General features: G+C 47.8%; 1 protein-coding gene across 1 annotated transcript; it reads left to right on the plus strand.

Annotated features, from left to right (window-relative positions):
- Positions 1-2,550: 2,550 nt before the first annotated feature.
- On the plus strand, positions 2,551-17,097 carry DNAJB12 (DnaJ (Hsp40) homolog, subfamily B, member 12). The gene is made up of 8 exons (XM_009895775.1): positions 2,551-2,720; positions 4,097-4,242; positions 7,379-7,564; positions 9,645-9,724; positions 10,909-11,018; positions 14,125-14,297; positions 15,347-15,498; positions 16,850-17,097. Exons 1-7 carry the CDS (start codon positions 2,632-2,634, stop codon positions 15,466-15,468), a joined length of 906 nt encoding a protein of 301 aa, XP_009894077.1. The 5' UTR covers positions 2,551-2,631; the 3' UTR covers positions 15,469-15,498; positions 16,850-17,097.
- The last annotated feature ends 268 nt before the right edge of the window (positions 17,098-17,365 follow it).

Here is a 17,365-nt window from a genome sequence, read left to right on the forward strand (position 1 = left end):
AAAGTGGCGTTTTCGGAGGAAAAAAGTGCGGCGTAGCAGACAGAAGGGCCCACCCTGTGGAGGACTCCCCTCCCTGAGGAGCTCTGTTATGGCGCGCACCAGAGAAGCGGATCTGGGTGGCAGCAAGCGGCTCTTTGCGGTGTAAAGCGGCCTTGCTTTGAACCCATCCAGTGGCCTGGGACAGCCAGAATAAAAGGTGGGATATGTAGTGCTAGAGAACTGGAGCCTAGTAGGGGGGGAAGCAGAGGAAAGGGGGGCATCAGGGCAGGTTAATGTGAAATACAGCGTGCGAATTTGTGGCCAGACTCAACCTAAGTTACTGGTACAAGTTTCACATCCCAGCTGCCGTCCGAGGACCCTTCGATTGACGTGCTGCCACTTGCTCGCCCACGCGCTTTGGGGCGTTGGGAAATGTTGCCAAAGATCCCGCGGTTACACCGTGGTCATTGAGTCTTTACGTAGTTCGTGTGTCCCGGGGAAATCTCTTTTTTTTTTTTTTCTCGTGAGTTACGCTGGGTTTGGCAATGATCAGCATTGTGGACCTTGCGCAGCCGGCGCTTCAAACTCTGACCCTGGCTGGGTCCTACAGGTGTCATCACAGGATCAGCAAAGGGTTTTGCAAGGGGATTTCAGCAAAAATGTTCTGTGTAAATGCAGCCAGGCATGCTGGTGTAGACAAAGTCCCACTGGTCACCTTTTAAGCGGGAGTTTTGGAAAAATTAACAGGACTTGAACAAATGTTGGCTAATAAGCGAGGAAAAGCGATCCATGGCATGGGTTTGGTGGGGAGCTGAGCTGGTAGAACTGAAAACTAATCCAGTAGTCTCTGCTTCAGTAATTTACGAATTTGGCCTATGTTGTGACCACACAGAGGACCAGCGTTGCTTTGGGATGCAGAAGCAATAGGACTGGGGCTGCAGAGCAAAACAAGGCTGAGCTGTGGCCATATGTGGACTTCTGTGGTTGGTTTTGGGAACTACACTACCAAAAATCTCTTGGCAAGCTGTAGGGAACAGAGCCCGAAACAGCAAGAGTGGAGTTGGGTAGAGGGATTGCCTTGTGAAATGAGGTTTAGAAGTGCCTAGCGGTTTTCTCCAGGTTTGGAAGGAACAAAAGCAGAGACTATAATTTTGTGAACACTCTAGTGGTGTAATTATGAGCGAGGGAAGGATTTATTTTTCTGAAAGCTGAAATCTGTGAAGCCCCCAGACTCAAAAGCTCATCCAATGAGTTACTGTTCATTAGCCCGCTGTCATTTTTATCCTTCGTCCTGTAACAATTACCTGTATTGGCTGTTGGATTACTGAGCGGTTTTTTCTTGTCCCTACGAGCTCTGCAGGGCAGATAGGATATCTTGGCTCGTCTCTTGGCCTGCAAGTGTTGTTTGCGCTTGCATAAAGAACGTGATACCCCCATAGTGCAAGGTCTGTAATGTGCAATCTGCAGGAGGAGGTGAAACGTCCTTCTCGGTTCTAGGCTCTGGATAAAGGACTGCAAGCTCGTCAAGTTATTGATGCCTTTGTAAACAATGTCGTCTGATTTTAATCGTGTTACGTGTGCCTATTCTTTGTTAACGGGATGCAATATATAAACTTCAGAAACTACAGACGTGAAGAGATTGTTCTGATACTTGGTTAAAAAAGGACAAAAATAGCTTAAAAAGATGGCTCTATCCAGCTGCTAGAAAAATACATGCTGGGAAGATACTCCTGTGCTTGGAGGAGCCTTATTTGGTTTCACAACATTGTCACCTGCGTGGTTAGGCCAGACCTGAATATTTGTCCCCTCTTGGCTGAAAAGGGTGGAGGGCAGTGTCTGAGCCTTGCAAAGAGGAGGCGATAGTCTGCAGCAGTTTACCTGATATGCGTGCGCACCCCGCTTAAGAAAGGGGAAACTGAATTTATGCAATTCACATTTGGTAATCGAGAGAGAAGATGGTTTTCAGAGCTCCTTCTACACGCATTGAATACGTAGGTAAGACAGTGCAAGAGAACAAAGCATCCTTCTGACTCATGTGTTACGGGTCCTATCGTGCTGCCAGCAATCGGTGCTGCAGTTCTCTGTCCCCGAAAGGGGAGTGTCCCCATGTGACTGGCATCCCACGGTATTATTTTCTAAGCTCTCTAAAGATATGACATTGTCACATAATTTACCCAGCACAGTAGACCCTTAACGGCAGGAGGTAAAGAAGGATAATATGCTTTATAATATGCTAGAGAAAAAATGCGGAAATTCTTCACTGTTAAGGAGAGATGTGGAAAAAAATGGAGAGGATGAGGATGCACCGCTTTGGTGATCCCCTGTGGCTCCTGGACTATCCAGCTGGATAGGCTTGGGGTTTTGGTACAGGTTGCGTGTATTGGGAGAAGCAGGCAATATCTTCAGCAGTAGCCCTCGTATCTGGGCAAGAAGCAGCAGGAGCTCAAGGGTTCCTTGGGTGAAAAGGTGAGGGTCTTTCTGACAAAGGCTGGGGAGTCTTAGAGATTGACCTGCTTGGCAGTCTCTAACTATTTTTTTTTTCCATTTCATCTTTTTCTCATTTCAGTTCTGCTTGAGTCACTCAACAAGAACGAGCAATCGGCCAATGGCCAGTCCCAATCCAAGGAGTCCACAAACCCCCAGTTCAAGAAAATGAGCGGAGACTTCCCATCGGCCAACGGAGAGGCTGGTGGGGAGGCCCCCAAGGGCTACACTCAGGACCAGGTGGATGCAGTGAAGAGGTGCGTGCACAGCTCTCCGTGGCTTCAGTCCGTGGTTTGTTTGAGTTTATCATGTGATACCGGTCTGGTTTTCACAGTGCCTTGAACTGTATTGAGTGGGTTTTAACTGCCTGGGTGTTAAAAGCATACCTGGGAGGATTTATAGCTACAGCAGCCCTGGGAGGCAGCTGGGTTGGGTCTATGAGGGATGAGTTTCCCCCAGAGGCATGCACGGGGGCTAGAACTGTAGGCACGTAGGCCTCTCCCTGGCTGAGGTCCAAAGAGGCTTTTTGGATGCACTCATCTCATGGACTTCACGTTAATGTTTGCTTTACTGTTACTCAGTAATGCTGTGAAAAATCCCATGTGCTCCTGAGATCCTGTAGGTGGAAGTCATGGCTCGTGGCTGTAGGCAGTCCTCCTGCTCTCAGCTTTGGTCTAGTAGCAAGTGACAAGGCACAGTCGTGTCCTTCTCTCCTGATGATGCTCTGCTCGTAGTCTCTCTTAGAGCCTGATAAAGTAGAAATCCACCGCAGGACTCTTCACTCTCTTAGCATGATACACTTCTAAAGCTCCTGCTGGAAAGTCCCAGGACGTTTTTCTCCAGTTGTCTGTTTTCCAAACCGTGTTTCAAGCTGTTCTTTATTCGTTTCTACCATTTGTAAATACTGAAAGCTGAAGGACTGAACTGCAGGCGCAGTCACTTGGTAAACTTTGTTTGAGTTTATGGGCACGGTGTGAATTGCGCAAGAACTGCTCTGGCTAATGGACTTATGGGGGTGCTTGTTACGTCATCCATTTCTCCAGAAACCCAGCCTGCTGTATTCTGTCTCATCAAAGTCACGTGAGAAGGAGAAACCATCGCTGGGCTGCAAGTGTACCCAGAACGAGCTGGGCTGTGCACACAGGCCTGGGCAGCTCCCTCTTTCTTCCTCTAGAATTCAGCTGATGTTATTTTTAGGTCTGTGAATTAACCGAGTCTGAGGAGAGGAGGGGGAAAAAGCCAATAGCCCAGCTATCCTTCAGATCCTGGCCTGTTGTGTGTAGTCCCTCCCAAATAGCCTCCAAAACGTGAGCATGATGAATCTGAAGCTTATTTGCCGATCGCATTCTTCAGCGGGTGATATCATTGCCCGAGGAGAGGCTCTTGCACCTCTACTGGCTTGACTCGTTCAGTGAGCGTGTTTGCGTGCTAGTAATGCAGGCACAGTGGGAATGAGTCTGTGAAAAATATTGGGTCACCCTCTGAGGAATTAGAGCTGAGTAAACCAGAGTTCACCGAACAACATCGATCGAAACTGTGGTGCGTGAGATGTTGCAGAGTAGACGTGTTCAATGCAAAGTGTTTTTTACAGCTGAAACTAACTGTCTGAGTTTTCTCCCCTCTCTGCTGGCAGGGTAAAGCAATGCAAAGATTACTATGAAATTCTGGGAGTAAACAGAGAAGCTTCTGATGAGGACCTGAAAAAGGCTTACCGGAAACTTGCACTGAAATTTCACCCAGATAAGAACCACGCACCAGGGGCTACAGAGGCATTTAAAGGTAAAGAACATTTCCAACTTTGTGATTTGCCCTCAACTGTCAGGCGATGGTGCTGAGTTGGGCTAGCAAGGGCTTAAAAACAACCTCACGAGTCTGTTAGAGTGAAATAAAGCTGCTCTTGTATCTTTTCTTCTGAGCTGGTTGTATTACGAGCGAAGTGCTCCCCTAAGCTTAAAATAGTAAACACAGGTTGGCGTGGATAAGCTTTGCCTCTGCTCATCGGACAAGGAGAAGCCTTCCTTCCCTTTCTCCTAGCAGCCTTTCCTGTCTGTTGCTCCAGCCTCCTGCCACTCTGCCCAGGAGGAAATTCCCTCGGGATGTTAACCATAATTTTTTTGAGAGAGAGATGCAGGAGCATTCACCTAGCAGGGAGAAGCTCCATGTCCAGCACAGGGCAGGTGCCGGGGTGCACTCGTGTCTACTGACAAATCCAGCAGAGACCCAGCAGGTTGTGCAGCACCAAAAGCAGCCGTTGGGTTCACGAATCCCTCCAGAGAAACGTTGCTGGGCAGGCCCAATGGCAGGAAACTCATCTTCTTCAGAACTGGTTATTTAGACTCTTCCACTCATTGAGCATTTCGGGCAGCCAGCAAGCCTTCAGGTTTCTAAGCGAGCGCTCGGCACCTGACCATTGCAAAAGCCTGCAGATAGAATTAATGGATAGAAACCCCAGCTGAAACTTTTTAGGGCGAAACTGCACCAGCCGTACAACTGAACCCAGCCAGAACTCAAAAAAAGGTCACTGGGAGCTTCAGTTCTGCTGTTCAGTTATCAGTAAAGAGCCTGATACTCAGGGCCTCTCTACAAATGCAGCAGGGATGTTTTGTGGGTAATAAGATACCTTAAAACTGGAGTAATTTTCCAAGAGAAATGCCGTTGCTTGGAACATAAAACCCCTTTTTCCCTTGCAAGCTGTGGTAGTCCGATTATTGTTGAGCGAAACACAGTGCTTTTGGATGCCGGTTGTACAGCACTGGTTTTGCAGTGTTAAGGCATTTAAATAGTATGGTCTGATTCTGGCCATCTTGGGAGTGAAACGTGTGAGAGTTCTGCTGGAGCAGGGAGCAAGGCTAGCCTGGTGTGAGGGTATTGGTACAGTATTCGGGTAAACTTCTAGCAGACGTGAATTCAGCAGTAAAAGTCTTATGTAAGGTTTGTTCAAGTCTTTTAAGACTTAAATCCATAACTGATAAGTGTGTTGCTGTTAGCAAATAATGAGCTGACCCTCAGCTACTTGGGAGAGCCTTTTTTAGTACGGGGGCCAGATTAGAGTGTGTGTTTGCAGACATCGATCTACGCCGCATGTGCAGTAAGCCTCTGTTCGATAGTTTCTCCTTCAATCCTTGCTAAGTGGCGAAAGGCAGGTTTCTTCACCTGTAATCTTAAATAATGATGTTTGCCGAAGGCTTTGACAAGAGTTACGTGCCAGAAGTCGTGCGTTAAGCAAGGTGCCCTTTATCCTCCACTGCAGAGCTATCTGCTCTCAGGTTATCTCTCCTCCGAGCCTTGCCTCGTCGGCTCCCCCATCCTTCAGCCCCCAAGCTGAGCACCTAGTCTGTGGGGCTCGCTGAAGTCCAGCTGTTTGGTTCCAGAGGGTGAAGGGGGAAATGTGCACTGCTATGAGGATTTTAGTTAATTTTTTCTTTCGTTGATGTATTAGCTGAAGTCTTGGCATTCGTCTTCCCAGTAACAGCTGATAAAGCGTTATGTCTTGTCCTGAGACCTTGTCTCAGTCTGTAGTTGCAGTTGGCTGCGGTCTGTCTTGTAGCAGATTTGCATCGCTACCTTTGGCTGACGTTGGAAAAAGAGTTGAACCCAGCTACTTTGAGCTAAAATCCTGATTTGGAATGAGGTGTTTCTTGGGCTTTGCCAGCAAAAGTCGGACAACGAACAAAACCCTGAACTGCTCCATTTTCGTTGCTTAACCACACAGTTTGAACGAACAAGCTAATACGCTGAGAGTCAGTCCTTGTCGTCCAGCTTCCTTGCCTGGTTGTATAAGTGTTTGCTCTGTGTGCGCTAATTATAACCAAGAAGGAGAATGAGCATATTGACATTACATCCTACACTCTCCAAATCTCTCGTCCAAGGAGACACCATACACCTCGATTTGACTACGGGGAAAACGTTGAATCTTGGAGTTCATCTCCTCCAAAGGGCATGTATCTCCCTTTTCTGTCACTTCTGCCCCTGCCTTTTATACACCAGGCAACTACTGCCATGAACGTTTTTGCCTCCTTGCAACACAGGGAGGAGAGAGGATAGGCTCTGCAGTCACGCGGGGAGGCTCTTGGGTGGGTTGGTACAGAGGGGAAGTGGTAAGCTGGAACGTGTTGAGAGAGAAGTACAGAAATAGGAGGGTGGCAGGCAGACGTTCTCGTAGAAAGGCTCAAATGTGCTGAGGTTGGAAGGAGAGTGACCTGGGGAACTGGCGGGGCTTTAGTTCCAGTACATTTCCACCATCACAGGCACTGGTTAACAGCCCTTGTAATTATGCACCTTACTTCTGGCATCTGGAAATTTTGAAATCCATAGCTGACAGACACAACTTCTCACCAGTGTTTCCTTACTAACCTTTATGGGACATTTTAAAGTCTGTCAGTGATCTTGCCCGTATTTAAATTCTTTGCAGTTCTGGTTTTAGGCTATGTCATCGAATTCCCTTAGTGACACTTTTGAATAAAATTTGTCTAATAAAATTGTATTTTCCTATACAGTTGCTCATGGCTGAAGGATTTGGGCATTGGTTGTTCAAAAGAAATAACAAGCTTAATTAAGTGAAACGTGTAGCTGCTTTACTACCAGTATTTCCTTCGCAATTTGTAGTTTCATTCATCTGAGAGGGTTTCTCCAGGGACATATAGGGAATTCATACCGGTCGTATCATAACTTCTTCATTTGAATTAATTGAGGCCTTTTTCATTGAGCCCGTTGGTGTGGTTTCCTTCTGTCTGTGTTTGCCAGAGAAGCGTGCCAGGTACTGGTGTTGTGCTGCCGAAGTAGCCTGTTGAAAAGATGTGGGTAGCTGAGAATCTCATTTGTGTAATGAGAAAGGCAAGTCCTGGCAGTTTGCGGGGCTAGATGTATTATCTGTAGAAGAAAGAAGCTAATTGCTTCCTTATTGTCAATATTTCAGCCATTGGTAACGCGTACGCGGTATTGAGCAACCCAGAGAAGAGGAAGCAATACGACCAGTTTGGAGACGAGAAACTCAACCCTGCTCGGCACGGACACAGTCACTCGGACTTCCACCGCGGGTTTGAGGCAGACATCTCCCCCGAGGACCTCTTCAACATGTTTTTTGGTGGTGGTTTTCCTTCTAGTAAGCACGTTAAACCTTAATCTCTTGAATGGGACCCGATCCTTTTGACAAAGCAACCATGCAGTAGTGATTTATTTGGCCGTGCGAGGATTGCTGAGTTTGATGAGAGAGAGTTCTCCTTCGCACATGACCTAAACACCTAGAGTTTTCTAAATTGTTCAGACGGGTACTTGGAGAACTCAGCATCCAGTAGGTAATGCCATCAGAGCTGGACTTCTTCCCAACTTCAGGTATTTGTTTGCATGCTGGCGACGTTAGTTGTTACTAAGTTGGGTTGAATGCTAGAACAAAAAATGACTTGTTTTAAGGCTAGTTGTAAAAATAATCCTATCTTGCAGAAGGCTTTTCTGCCTGGTGGTTTTAGAAGTTAAATCTTCTCATCAGAACAAACTGTGGTAACGCCTGGGCCTTGTTCTTGATCTGTATCTGCTCTGCCACGCAGCTGAAGCAGTTTCTCCGAGGTCAGCGTCCACTTCCTTGTTTCCACTGTATCCCATAAAAAAGAGGAAAGAAAAGAGGAAAGAAAATTATTTCTAGAGCATAATTTAAACCTCTTGAATTGAAAATGAAATCAGTATCCTGTCTGTCCGCAGTGCTGATCGTGGTTTGGGTAGCAGGAAAGAACTGAGTGACTGTTCCTTCACTTGATCAGTTCCGATCAAAAAGACACAGATTTAATATAAGGATAAGGGTATTTTAGACTCCCTTGCATTTGCTCTATTCATATTTGTCTGGCAGTGGAGGCAGTGGTTATTTGACCTCCGTGGACCAACTTGGAAAAATAAATATTTTTGTTTCAGTTGAGAAGATTTACTCTGGTAGCTCTTTCCTATCTGGTATGTAAGAATTAACACGCTAACGTCAAGTACTTGCAAAGGCGTCTTGAAGCCTTTTGCAGCATTCATGTTCTGCCTGTCAGAGTGGTAAAACTACTCCGGTAAAAACAGCAGGGTGCTATTTTAGCTCAATCTTTTTTCCTTTCCCTGCTGTCCCAAGAGAATTCATGACCGCTTTCTCAGCTGGTCTCCCTTTTCAGCTGTAGTTTTGACATTTAAAACAAGACAGGGAAGAGTTCTGTTTTTAGGCTGGAAAAACTACCAAAATTATTTCTTGTAATTGGTTTTAATCTAAAGTAAATTCAATTAGAAGTGAGGAGGCATGTAGAAGATATTCTCTCGACAGAGCTTACCCTGCTTTGAGCAGGAGGTTAGACCTCCTGAGGTTGCTTCCAACCTGAATTTTCCTATGATCCTACAGAATCCTATAAATGGATCTCTGTGCCCACCACCAGTTTGCCTTCAGACATAATCTGCTCGGTACACCTTCGGAATACTCTTTTTTCAGCTGTGGCTTATAGAGCTCATAGTGCACCTTCTGAATACTCTTTTTTTTCAGCTGTGGCTTATAGAGCTCATTTTGTAAATACTGCCTTCAGGTGATGAATAGAATTTTTTTGTATGAATTCTTCTGTCAGTCTCCTGTGGAGTCCCCTATCCATTTCGCACCGAAGCTGCAGCTATCTGTCACAACAGCGTGATGGAGTGGCTTCAGTCAGGGGCTTTGGCCGTGTGGTCTGCTGACCGAAACCACGGACCTTTATGCACTGGGACATAGGCAGGGATCTCGGGAATAGCGCAGGTCTGTCAGATCACCATTTCGCTGAGACATCCCAGCTCCAGCCTGGAAGCAGCCCAGCCGGGCAGATGTGCTGTCCTCCTTCCAGCTCTGAACTGGCTGGCGTGGCTGCTGGCTACGTGAAGCAGGCTGAACTGAGAGCGGTGGCAACAGCAGACCACGGTGTTTAAGCGTGAGCACAGCATGGGTTCCTTTTCAGTCTCTATCTCCTTTTATCTTTGCTGAGTGTGGCCTGAACCAAAGAAACAGATCAAGCCCATTCTGACGATGTTCAAAGTTAAAATTCTTGAGTTTGCTGTCGTCAGCACCCAGTCTACTTTTTCCTACTGTGTTTTTCTTGGTGAGGCTGACGTGGAACACGGCCGCCTTTTGTGTTTCCTTCCAGGCCAGCCAGCACTGCCTTATGTACTCTGCCTTTTGTGTAACAGTTTTCTTTTGCCTGTAGGTAACGTTCACGTATACAGCAATGGCAGGATGCGATATACCTACCATCAGAGGCAGGACAGACGAGAACATCAGGGTGACGTAAGTGGAGAACAGGCCCGGGGGGGGCTGGGAGTCTAAAGGTTTTTCCAACACACGAATTGCGGGCTAGTTGGTGTGGCTGTCTTGTGAAACAGCCCTGCTCGTTTCCACCCCCCTGAACAGAAAGCTGAATTCGTGGGAAGTGAGCTGCCTTGAGAATTTACACCAAGCTGCGGTTTAATTTACTGGTGGTTGTTCTCCCAGGACTCCCATAGCTATCGTCCAGTGGGAAAGACACTGGTGCGTCTTGAAAAAGTGCTGCCTTGAAATAAGATTGCGCCAGTAAAGTGTACCTGTCTTTACCACGGAATAAGCATTTTCTTTCTGATTTAATTCTGTCATTTCAAAAGGTAAATCCACTTTTCAGATAATACGGATAATTGTGGCTCCTCCCAACGTGAGCTCACTCTCCCTTTTATTCCGGTGTTGAAGATGGGGTGTTTCTAATCTGTCATGCTTAATTAACAAAGGAAGACACTTTATAGCATGAGCTATTTTTATGGTTTCCCATCACAGAAAATCTAAGTATATCTCCAGCACTCCAAGCCCCTCTGGTCTAGAGAAGTGAGAATAAGGGACTTACTATTTAAGACACCAGGGTTATGTACTGAAGATTAGTATTTCCTGGGCATAGCCAATTATATTTAAAAAAAAGAAAAAAAACAACAACAAAACAAACGACAAGAACTTCCTAAATATTTTTTCTCAAGCTTATGGGGAAAGTGTACTTTGCTGGAACTGGAGGGAGCTCAGGAGGTAAGGTAGGGGGGGAATTACTTTCATATGACACTGAAGAGGTGAGAAGGCTTACCTTAAAACCAGTTCTGCTCACTAGCACAAGCAGGACAGAAACCACATATGCTCTAGAAAACCGAAATATGGGCATGAGGCTTTTGAAATTCCCTCACAAGGGTCCCCCTGCCAGTCCCCTCAGTCCTTTGTCACACCTGGAGAAGAGGCAGTGGGTTTGGGTCTTCGGAGTCGCGCTGCCCTTTCTGGAGGGGAACTCTGGGCTGCCAGGTTCCCCCCAGTTATTTTGGGGTGCCTCCTAAGCCGAATGCCTGCGAAAAGCAGGAGAATCGAGGTTGTGTTAGGGCTGGGAGGGAAGGAGGGAGAGCAATGCTATGGGATCCTTGCGTACAAGTGTATGGGTGGCACTCCACTCTGTGTTTCTGTTCCTTCAGGGTGGCCTTGGGTTGTTTGTCCAGCTGATGCCTATCCTCATCCTGATCATTGTGTCTGCTCTCAGCCAGATGATGGTCTCCAGCCCGCCCTACAGTTTGAGCCAGAGGCCGTTAGTACCCTTTACTTTACAACTTATCCAGCTGGGGAGGGGGTTCGGTTCTGGAGGGCAGGGTGGGGTGATGGGGTAGGGATCTAGACTGTTTGTTTTTCCTGTGGGTTTGGTTTGGGTTTATTTTGCTTTATTCCATCATAGTTGCCCTTGCTGCCAGATGTCTCACACATCAGTGAAGGCCTGGTTCTCAAACAGGTCTTGAGATGGAAGCTGTGGGGGTGCTCACTTGCCGAAGGGAGGTTGTTCTTTGACAGAGACCTTCTGCAGCCCATACCCGCAGCTAGGTGCATCTGTCCTAGAAAGGGATAGACAAAGTGACTTTGAGAGACTACAGCCCAGCACTGAGATCCCATATGCAGAATGAATTGAGATGTAGAGTTAAATTGAGGTGTGAAAAAGAAAAGCCAGATCTGTTCTTCATGAAAGCCTCAGCGCAAAGCAGTAGAGGAAGAGAAGAAGGAATAAAAGACGTCCCTGTTGAGTAAAAGACACTCCCAGAGAAATCCCCTATTTTTGAACTCTAATCTTTCCGTGAAACAGCTACGGCCAGATATTTACTATGCGAAAGTGAAGCTGTTTCATTCTAGATCCTGTGGAAATGCCCCGATCTGCTCACTTGGCTGACAAATTAAATGAGTCTTTATTCTTACTCACTTTGCAGTGCCAACAAAGAATGAGAAAACAGGCTTGATTTCTGGCTGCTTGCATCATTCTTGGCAAAAGCTTAATGTCTTTTCAGTGGAAGTTCCTTATGTGTATTTAAAGACAGTAGACTTGGTTACAGCCAGTGGGCCCTGTTTAATTTCACAGGTGACAACATTTGCCATTGATGATGTTAAATACTATAAAGCTCAGCTTAGCTTTCGAGTCCAAGTTAAAGACTCTGACATTAGTGCTTGGAACTGAAAGATGGAACGGTCTTGAAGACGGCACAGTTAAGGGTTATTCTGAAAGGCTAAAGAGCATTGAGATGTGATTTCTGCAGTTGATATTAGGGCTATAAAATTAAGCATTATACCACTTTGTTTTGTACTGGTGAAGAGGTGGTTTATGGGGCAAGAAGACATTCAGTGGAGGGCAGCTTTTAAGTGGGCAGGGATTTGCTACCAGCCTTGTCAGCTATCAGAGTAAAGCCATCCCTGAACCCCAGGTGTTTCTCTGCTGCTCGGTTCCCTGTGCTGTCACTGTCTCTGCCTGCTTGGGTAGCAGCAGGCAAGTTGATTTCCAGATTTGGATTTAGACAAGAGCGGCAAATGAGCTGATCCCGTCCTCAGTCGTTCTTCCTGAGTGACTGAGGCACTTCAAATGAAATTAGCTCGGGAAGAAAAGGCGCGCCGTGCCGGCAGGCGGTGCTGCTTGCTCGCTCGCACAGGCAGCCAGGCCCCTTTTGCTGCCTGAAGGAAAGGGAAATGCTGTGCTTGGCTGTCTTTTGGCAGAAAGCTGGAGCTCGCTGCGCTCGACTCAGTGGGCAGGAGGCGAGAAGCTTTTGAACCTGGTGAGGTTTTAATGGCACACGGAGATTTTAATGCCACTTTAGATAGCGAAACTGTCACTGAGAAAGGCAGAGTCCTAAAGAACCACTTGTCACTCCGTTGCCTTTGTAAATCTCTTCCAAAAAACTAGCTTTCTGCCAAAAGACCTGTCTAGTTGTGGGCCTGTCTGCACCACACTGCTCTTCAATAGCACCTCATCGAATTTGCCTGACTCGATTGCATGTCTGACTTGGTGGTGGCAGGTTTCTTGCGCCAGGTCCTGCCCTTGTTTTCATGCTTCACACTCAAGCATGCTGCCGAAGCTCTGCGAGTTAAATACTCCTCCTTTGCAGGCACACGTTGTAGCCTCTGTAGTTCATCTTTATACAGAAGAGGAATATGAACTTTGGGAGAGCTTAGGGCTCTGTCTTGACAGGTAAAATAGCGAGCTGAGCTTCTTCCAGACTGCATCTGTGCCAGCAGGCACTGCTGGGGATGCGTTAGCCTTTGTCTTGAAAAATGCCAAGAGAGCTTTTTGGTCGTCTTCAGTCTATCCGGTTACCCACCACTCGTCCCTGAGTGCTGGACCTTGATGAAACGTGCAGGAGTCTTTGAATCACTCCTGTAAACCCTGATAACAGACTGAAGGGCGAGCCGGATGAGTTAATGTTTATACCTGGCTTAAGAATCAGGCTTGCTTTTAATGCAGCAGCCAGCTGGTATTTATTATGGGAAATTTTGGGCACGTCTCCAGATGGAGCTGTTCCTGATGAATCCAGCGTTTGGGCACAGGTCCTGTGTTACAGCTTGCAAACACGCCCCAGTATCTCTAGGTTTGCTGGCGTGTTGGGGAAAATAAGTACAGGGCTCTGTCTGAAATGCAAATCCATGGGGGTAGGGTAAGAAGAGATTTCCTTCTAGAAAGTGCTTTCTGTACTAGTCGGTGCAGGCTCAAGTGCAGAGCGGGTCTAATTTTGTTCTCGCAGCAACGGTGTTCGTTGCGGCATGTGATGTGGCAGAGGAAGCTGACGCTCTCGGGGTTAGCAGATATCTTCGCAGAGGGGACTGGCTTCGACAGACGGGCAGCCTTGCTGAGCAAGGGGGGGTCCGTGGGGAGCTGTGACAGCCAGCCCCTGCTCTGCCCTCACCTCGGCGCTGCCGTGCTCCTCTGCGCAGGCGCCGTTCTGCCTCGCTGCCTGCTCTCACCCTGCACCGCACAGGCATCAGCCTCTGAGCTTTGTAACCATCCTCGGGGCTCGCCGACAAAAACAGGTGATGGTGTCATCAGCAAGGAAATTGCAGAGAGATTTAATTAGTGCTGAAAAATCTAATGAACACTTTATTTTAAGTGGGTTTAAGCCTTGGGCAATCTGCCTCAGAGTTATGTCTGTATTCAGAGCTCTGCCCACCTAGCTAGAGGCCTGGCAGGTTTTCTCTCCCTGTGTTGGCGTTTCATTTCCACCAAAAATGCCTCTCCTTTTCCAAACCTTCAAGTCTGTGGATGCAGAGGAGCGATGTATGCTTTTAGCTGTTTGGTATCGTGGCATGTTGTGCATTATAAAGAGCTGGGAGCTTTTTGCTCTGCCCTTGAAGCGTGTCCTACACTGTTCTGACTCTTCTCCCTGAACTAGGTCTGTGGGTCACATACACAGGAGAGTGACAGAGCACTTGAAAGTCACCTATTACGTATCCGAGAACTTTGCAGATGAATACACGGGCACAAACCTGAAAAACGTTGAAAGGAGCGTGGAGGACGACTATATTGCAAACCTTCGAAATAACTGCTGGAAAGAGAAGCAGCAGAGTGAGTATTGTGGGGTCAGGAGCGGAGGGTCTTGGCTGCTGCATGAGTTTGGCTTCAGAAAGGTCTTTTACTGGGGACCGAGTTATGCTAAAGTTATACTTTAACATCGTGTGACCACATTTCCTGTGTTGTTGGCTTTTTTTTCCTATCTATGACTTCGTGACAAATCCAGTATGTGGGGGGGGGTTTGGTTTGTTTTGTTTTTTAATGCTGCTGTAGAACTGGTCAGACAGGAGTTGTGATGAGTTGTGCCCCGCAGGTTCCCTGCCATGTCAGTAGGATATCTCTGATTTCCAGTGGAGGGGGAAGGTTGCAGCCGTCTCATTTTCAGGAGCCCCCCGATAGCTCTGTGTAATATTTCAGTTGTTCCGGGACCGTGTCTGAAAGTCTGCTGCCCGTGGTGTCCTCGATCCCACCTCCCATCCCTGCGCAGAAGGCTGCGGTGGCAGCAGTGACATGGCCTTGCGTGCTGCTGAGGGCACGCAGGGTTAGGAGGCACAGCCAGCCAGCCAGGCAGCGCGAGAGATGATCTGGTCACCTAACCAGGCGGCAGAGTGTGGTGAGGGCAGCGAACTGTTTGCCTAGTCCCAGGGGTGACCACACTTCTCTGTCCGCCTGTTCCTAGCGGGTGATGATCACAGCTCTTGGAGCAGTGGCCGGGGTAGGATTTAAGTGCCTGGGACACAGGAGGGGCTGTTAGGGCCCCCAGTGGTGCCAAATGAGGCTGATGCTTTGAGCCTCTGCGTTCCTTCTTGCCTGCGCTGCTGGGGTAACCTTTGTGTAGGCTGCCTCATGTGCCTCCTGGGACGGGAGGCAGCTCCCGTCAGGTTCCGAAGGTTTTCCCTGGGATGCATGAGCTGTCAGCAGATGTTACACCCATCCTGTCCTAAAGGGCAGGGGGCATTTCCTCAACCTCATCCTGTGCTTCATCTCGCCTCGGAGAACTGGAGGTGCCTCCTGTTCCCAGCAGAGCCCCGTGGTGGGACGTGGCCTGGCGGGTGGGTCTCCATCCACGTCACGTTCATAACGCTGGGCTTTTCCCTTTACAGAGGAAGGCTTGTTGTACCGAGCGCGCTACTTCGGAGACTCGGATTTGTACCAGCGAGCACAGAAGATGGGCACCCCCAGCTGTAGCAGACTGTCAGACGTTCAAGCCTCTCTGCACGGATAGTCACCGCCTGCCCGCTCAGCAGAGGTCTAAGTACGAGCTGGTGATGCTTCCCCTGGCAGCGGAGCAGGGCACCGTAGTGCTTTTCATACTTACTTAAATCTCTGTTTGAGACACGGATCTTCACGAGTCTCCTCTGGATGTGCACACGTCGCGGGGGTCGGGGGGGGGAAGCGCCCCCCCTCCGTCAAGCGTGCCCTCGTTAATCGGGAAATTGATTTGGTTTAGTTTGCATGTCGGCACCCTCGGCTCTCTCCAAGCTCACTGTTTTCTCTGGCACTGTCGGTGTTGGGTCTCTAGGAACAGAGCAAAAGCCCCGGGCGTGTTGGCGACTCAGCTCGGGTCTTGTCAACTGCGCATTCGAAACAACGGCCGCGTGTTCCTTGCCTGGTTGGAATTTTTACCTGTCTGTGGCAGCCCCCCGCCACGTTTTAATTAACCTTTTTTTGGTTGCTTTATTGTCTGTTTTACTGAAAAAGCTGTTATCCCCTGGCACTCGAAGCAATACCATGACAGGGAACGGACTCCTACCAAACAGATGTTCCTTGCCGCCCCCCCCGTTGCCTTCCCATGACACTCAAGGAGAACAAAGCAAATGGCCAGAGTTCACAGCAGGTTGTAGAAGTATCTTACTGCGTTAAACTGGGAATCAAAGTAAAAAGAGCTGAGGGGGAGTCTGGAAAACTCGGGGGTTGGAGAGCTTGAATGAAAGTGAGCCCCAGATAGCACGCCTGAGACTGGGTATGCTGGGTCACAGGAGAACCACACAAAAATAATGGGGGAAAAAACCAAACACAATTGGCACGGAGTTTGGAGTCCTTCTTCTGCTTCGTTATCTGGGCTGATTTCACCTACAAGATACTGCTGGGATGGCTGTAAAACATACAGGTGTCTCCTACCACAGAATTATTTGAAAACAGGGTTTCTGTAGAAAAAAAATCAGGTGATGCTTGCACCAAGTCTTGATTTGTTAGACACAAGTAAGGGAGTTTAGCAGAGGAGTTTCTGTTTGGTTTTTATTTTCCTTGGCAAAAGGAGCGCGTCTGAAAGTTTGGCCCTTAAAGCAAATCCTCTGGGTCGCGTTTGGCCTTTTTTTGGGTGTATCTTGTTTTTTGGAACCATTCTTATCTTGATACGCCTGCTCTCTTGTTTTGGTAACTGCGCCTCTTCTTTCACGATAGACCGGCATTAATTGCTTGCTTTTCTTTAATTCCCTCTCTGTGCCCGTGGGCTGGAAAGAGAGCCGCTCTTAGGCGGAGGGCCCGCTGCGGATTGAAATAATGCGACTGAAAAAGCTGCTGCCTGTAACGGGGGGGAAGGAACGGGGAGGTACAGTGACGTGCGATTGTCCGGAGACTGACACCGCTACCGCTTTTGTCCCCAGACTCTCGAAACGCCTGAAGACTTTTGGTGAAGTGCACTGAGCCGAGGTGACAGACTCGATATTTAAAAGAATCAAACTGTATATTAAAAATGGAATTGGAGAATTAGCAACGCACAATTGCCCTCTTTTCTTCTCTCTGCCCGTCTGCACCGAAACACCTACGTCTCAGGCAGCGATTAGGACAGGCAATCAAGCTGCTCGTCTTCCTCCTTCCCTTCCGACACCGCTAGCGTGCGACAGTCTCGTTGCTCCTGGGATTCCCACAACCCCGAGAACAAACGTGTAGAGTGTAAAATAACACGAACTAACTGCAGAAGCCGTGAAGCAGGAGGAGACCCTTCGCGACTGCGCTGGTCACTGCCGACGGAGAGAGAAATTGGACGATTTGGTGATAACAGAAAACTTTAAAGAAAAAAAAAAGAAAAGAAAATATAATCTATTTAGATTTAATTTATAGCTGTATATATGTTGTACTTTTAAACTATGCAGCGGTTGGATGATTAAATTATTTTGTTT

Source organism: Charadrius vociferus, unplaced genomic scaffold, assembly GCF_000708025.1.
Source record: "Charadrius vociferus isolate BGI_N301 unplaced genomic scaffold, ASM70802v2 scaffold1452, whole genome shotgun sequence".
Classification (NCBI taxonomy): Eukaryota; Metazoa; Chordata; class Aves; order Charadriiformes; family Charadriidae; genus Charadrius; species Charadrius vociferus.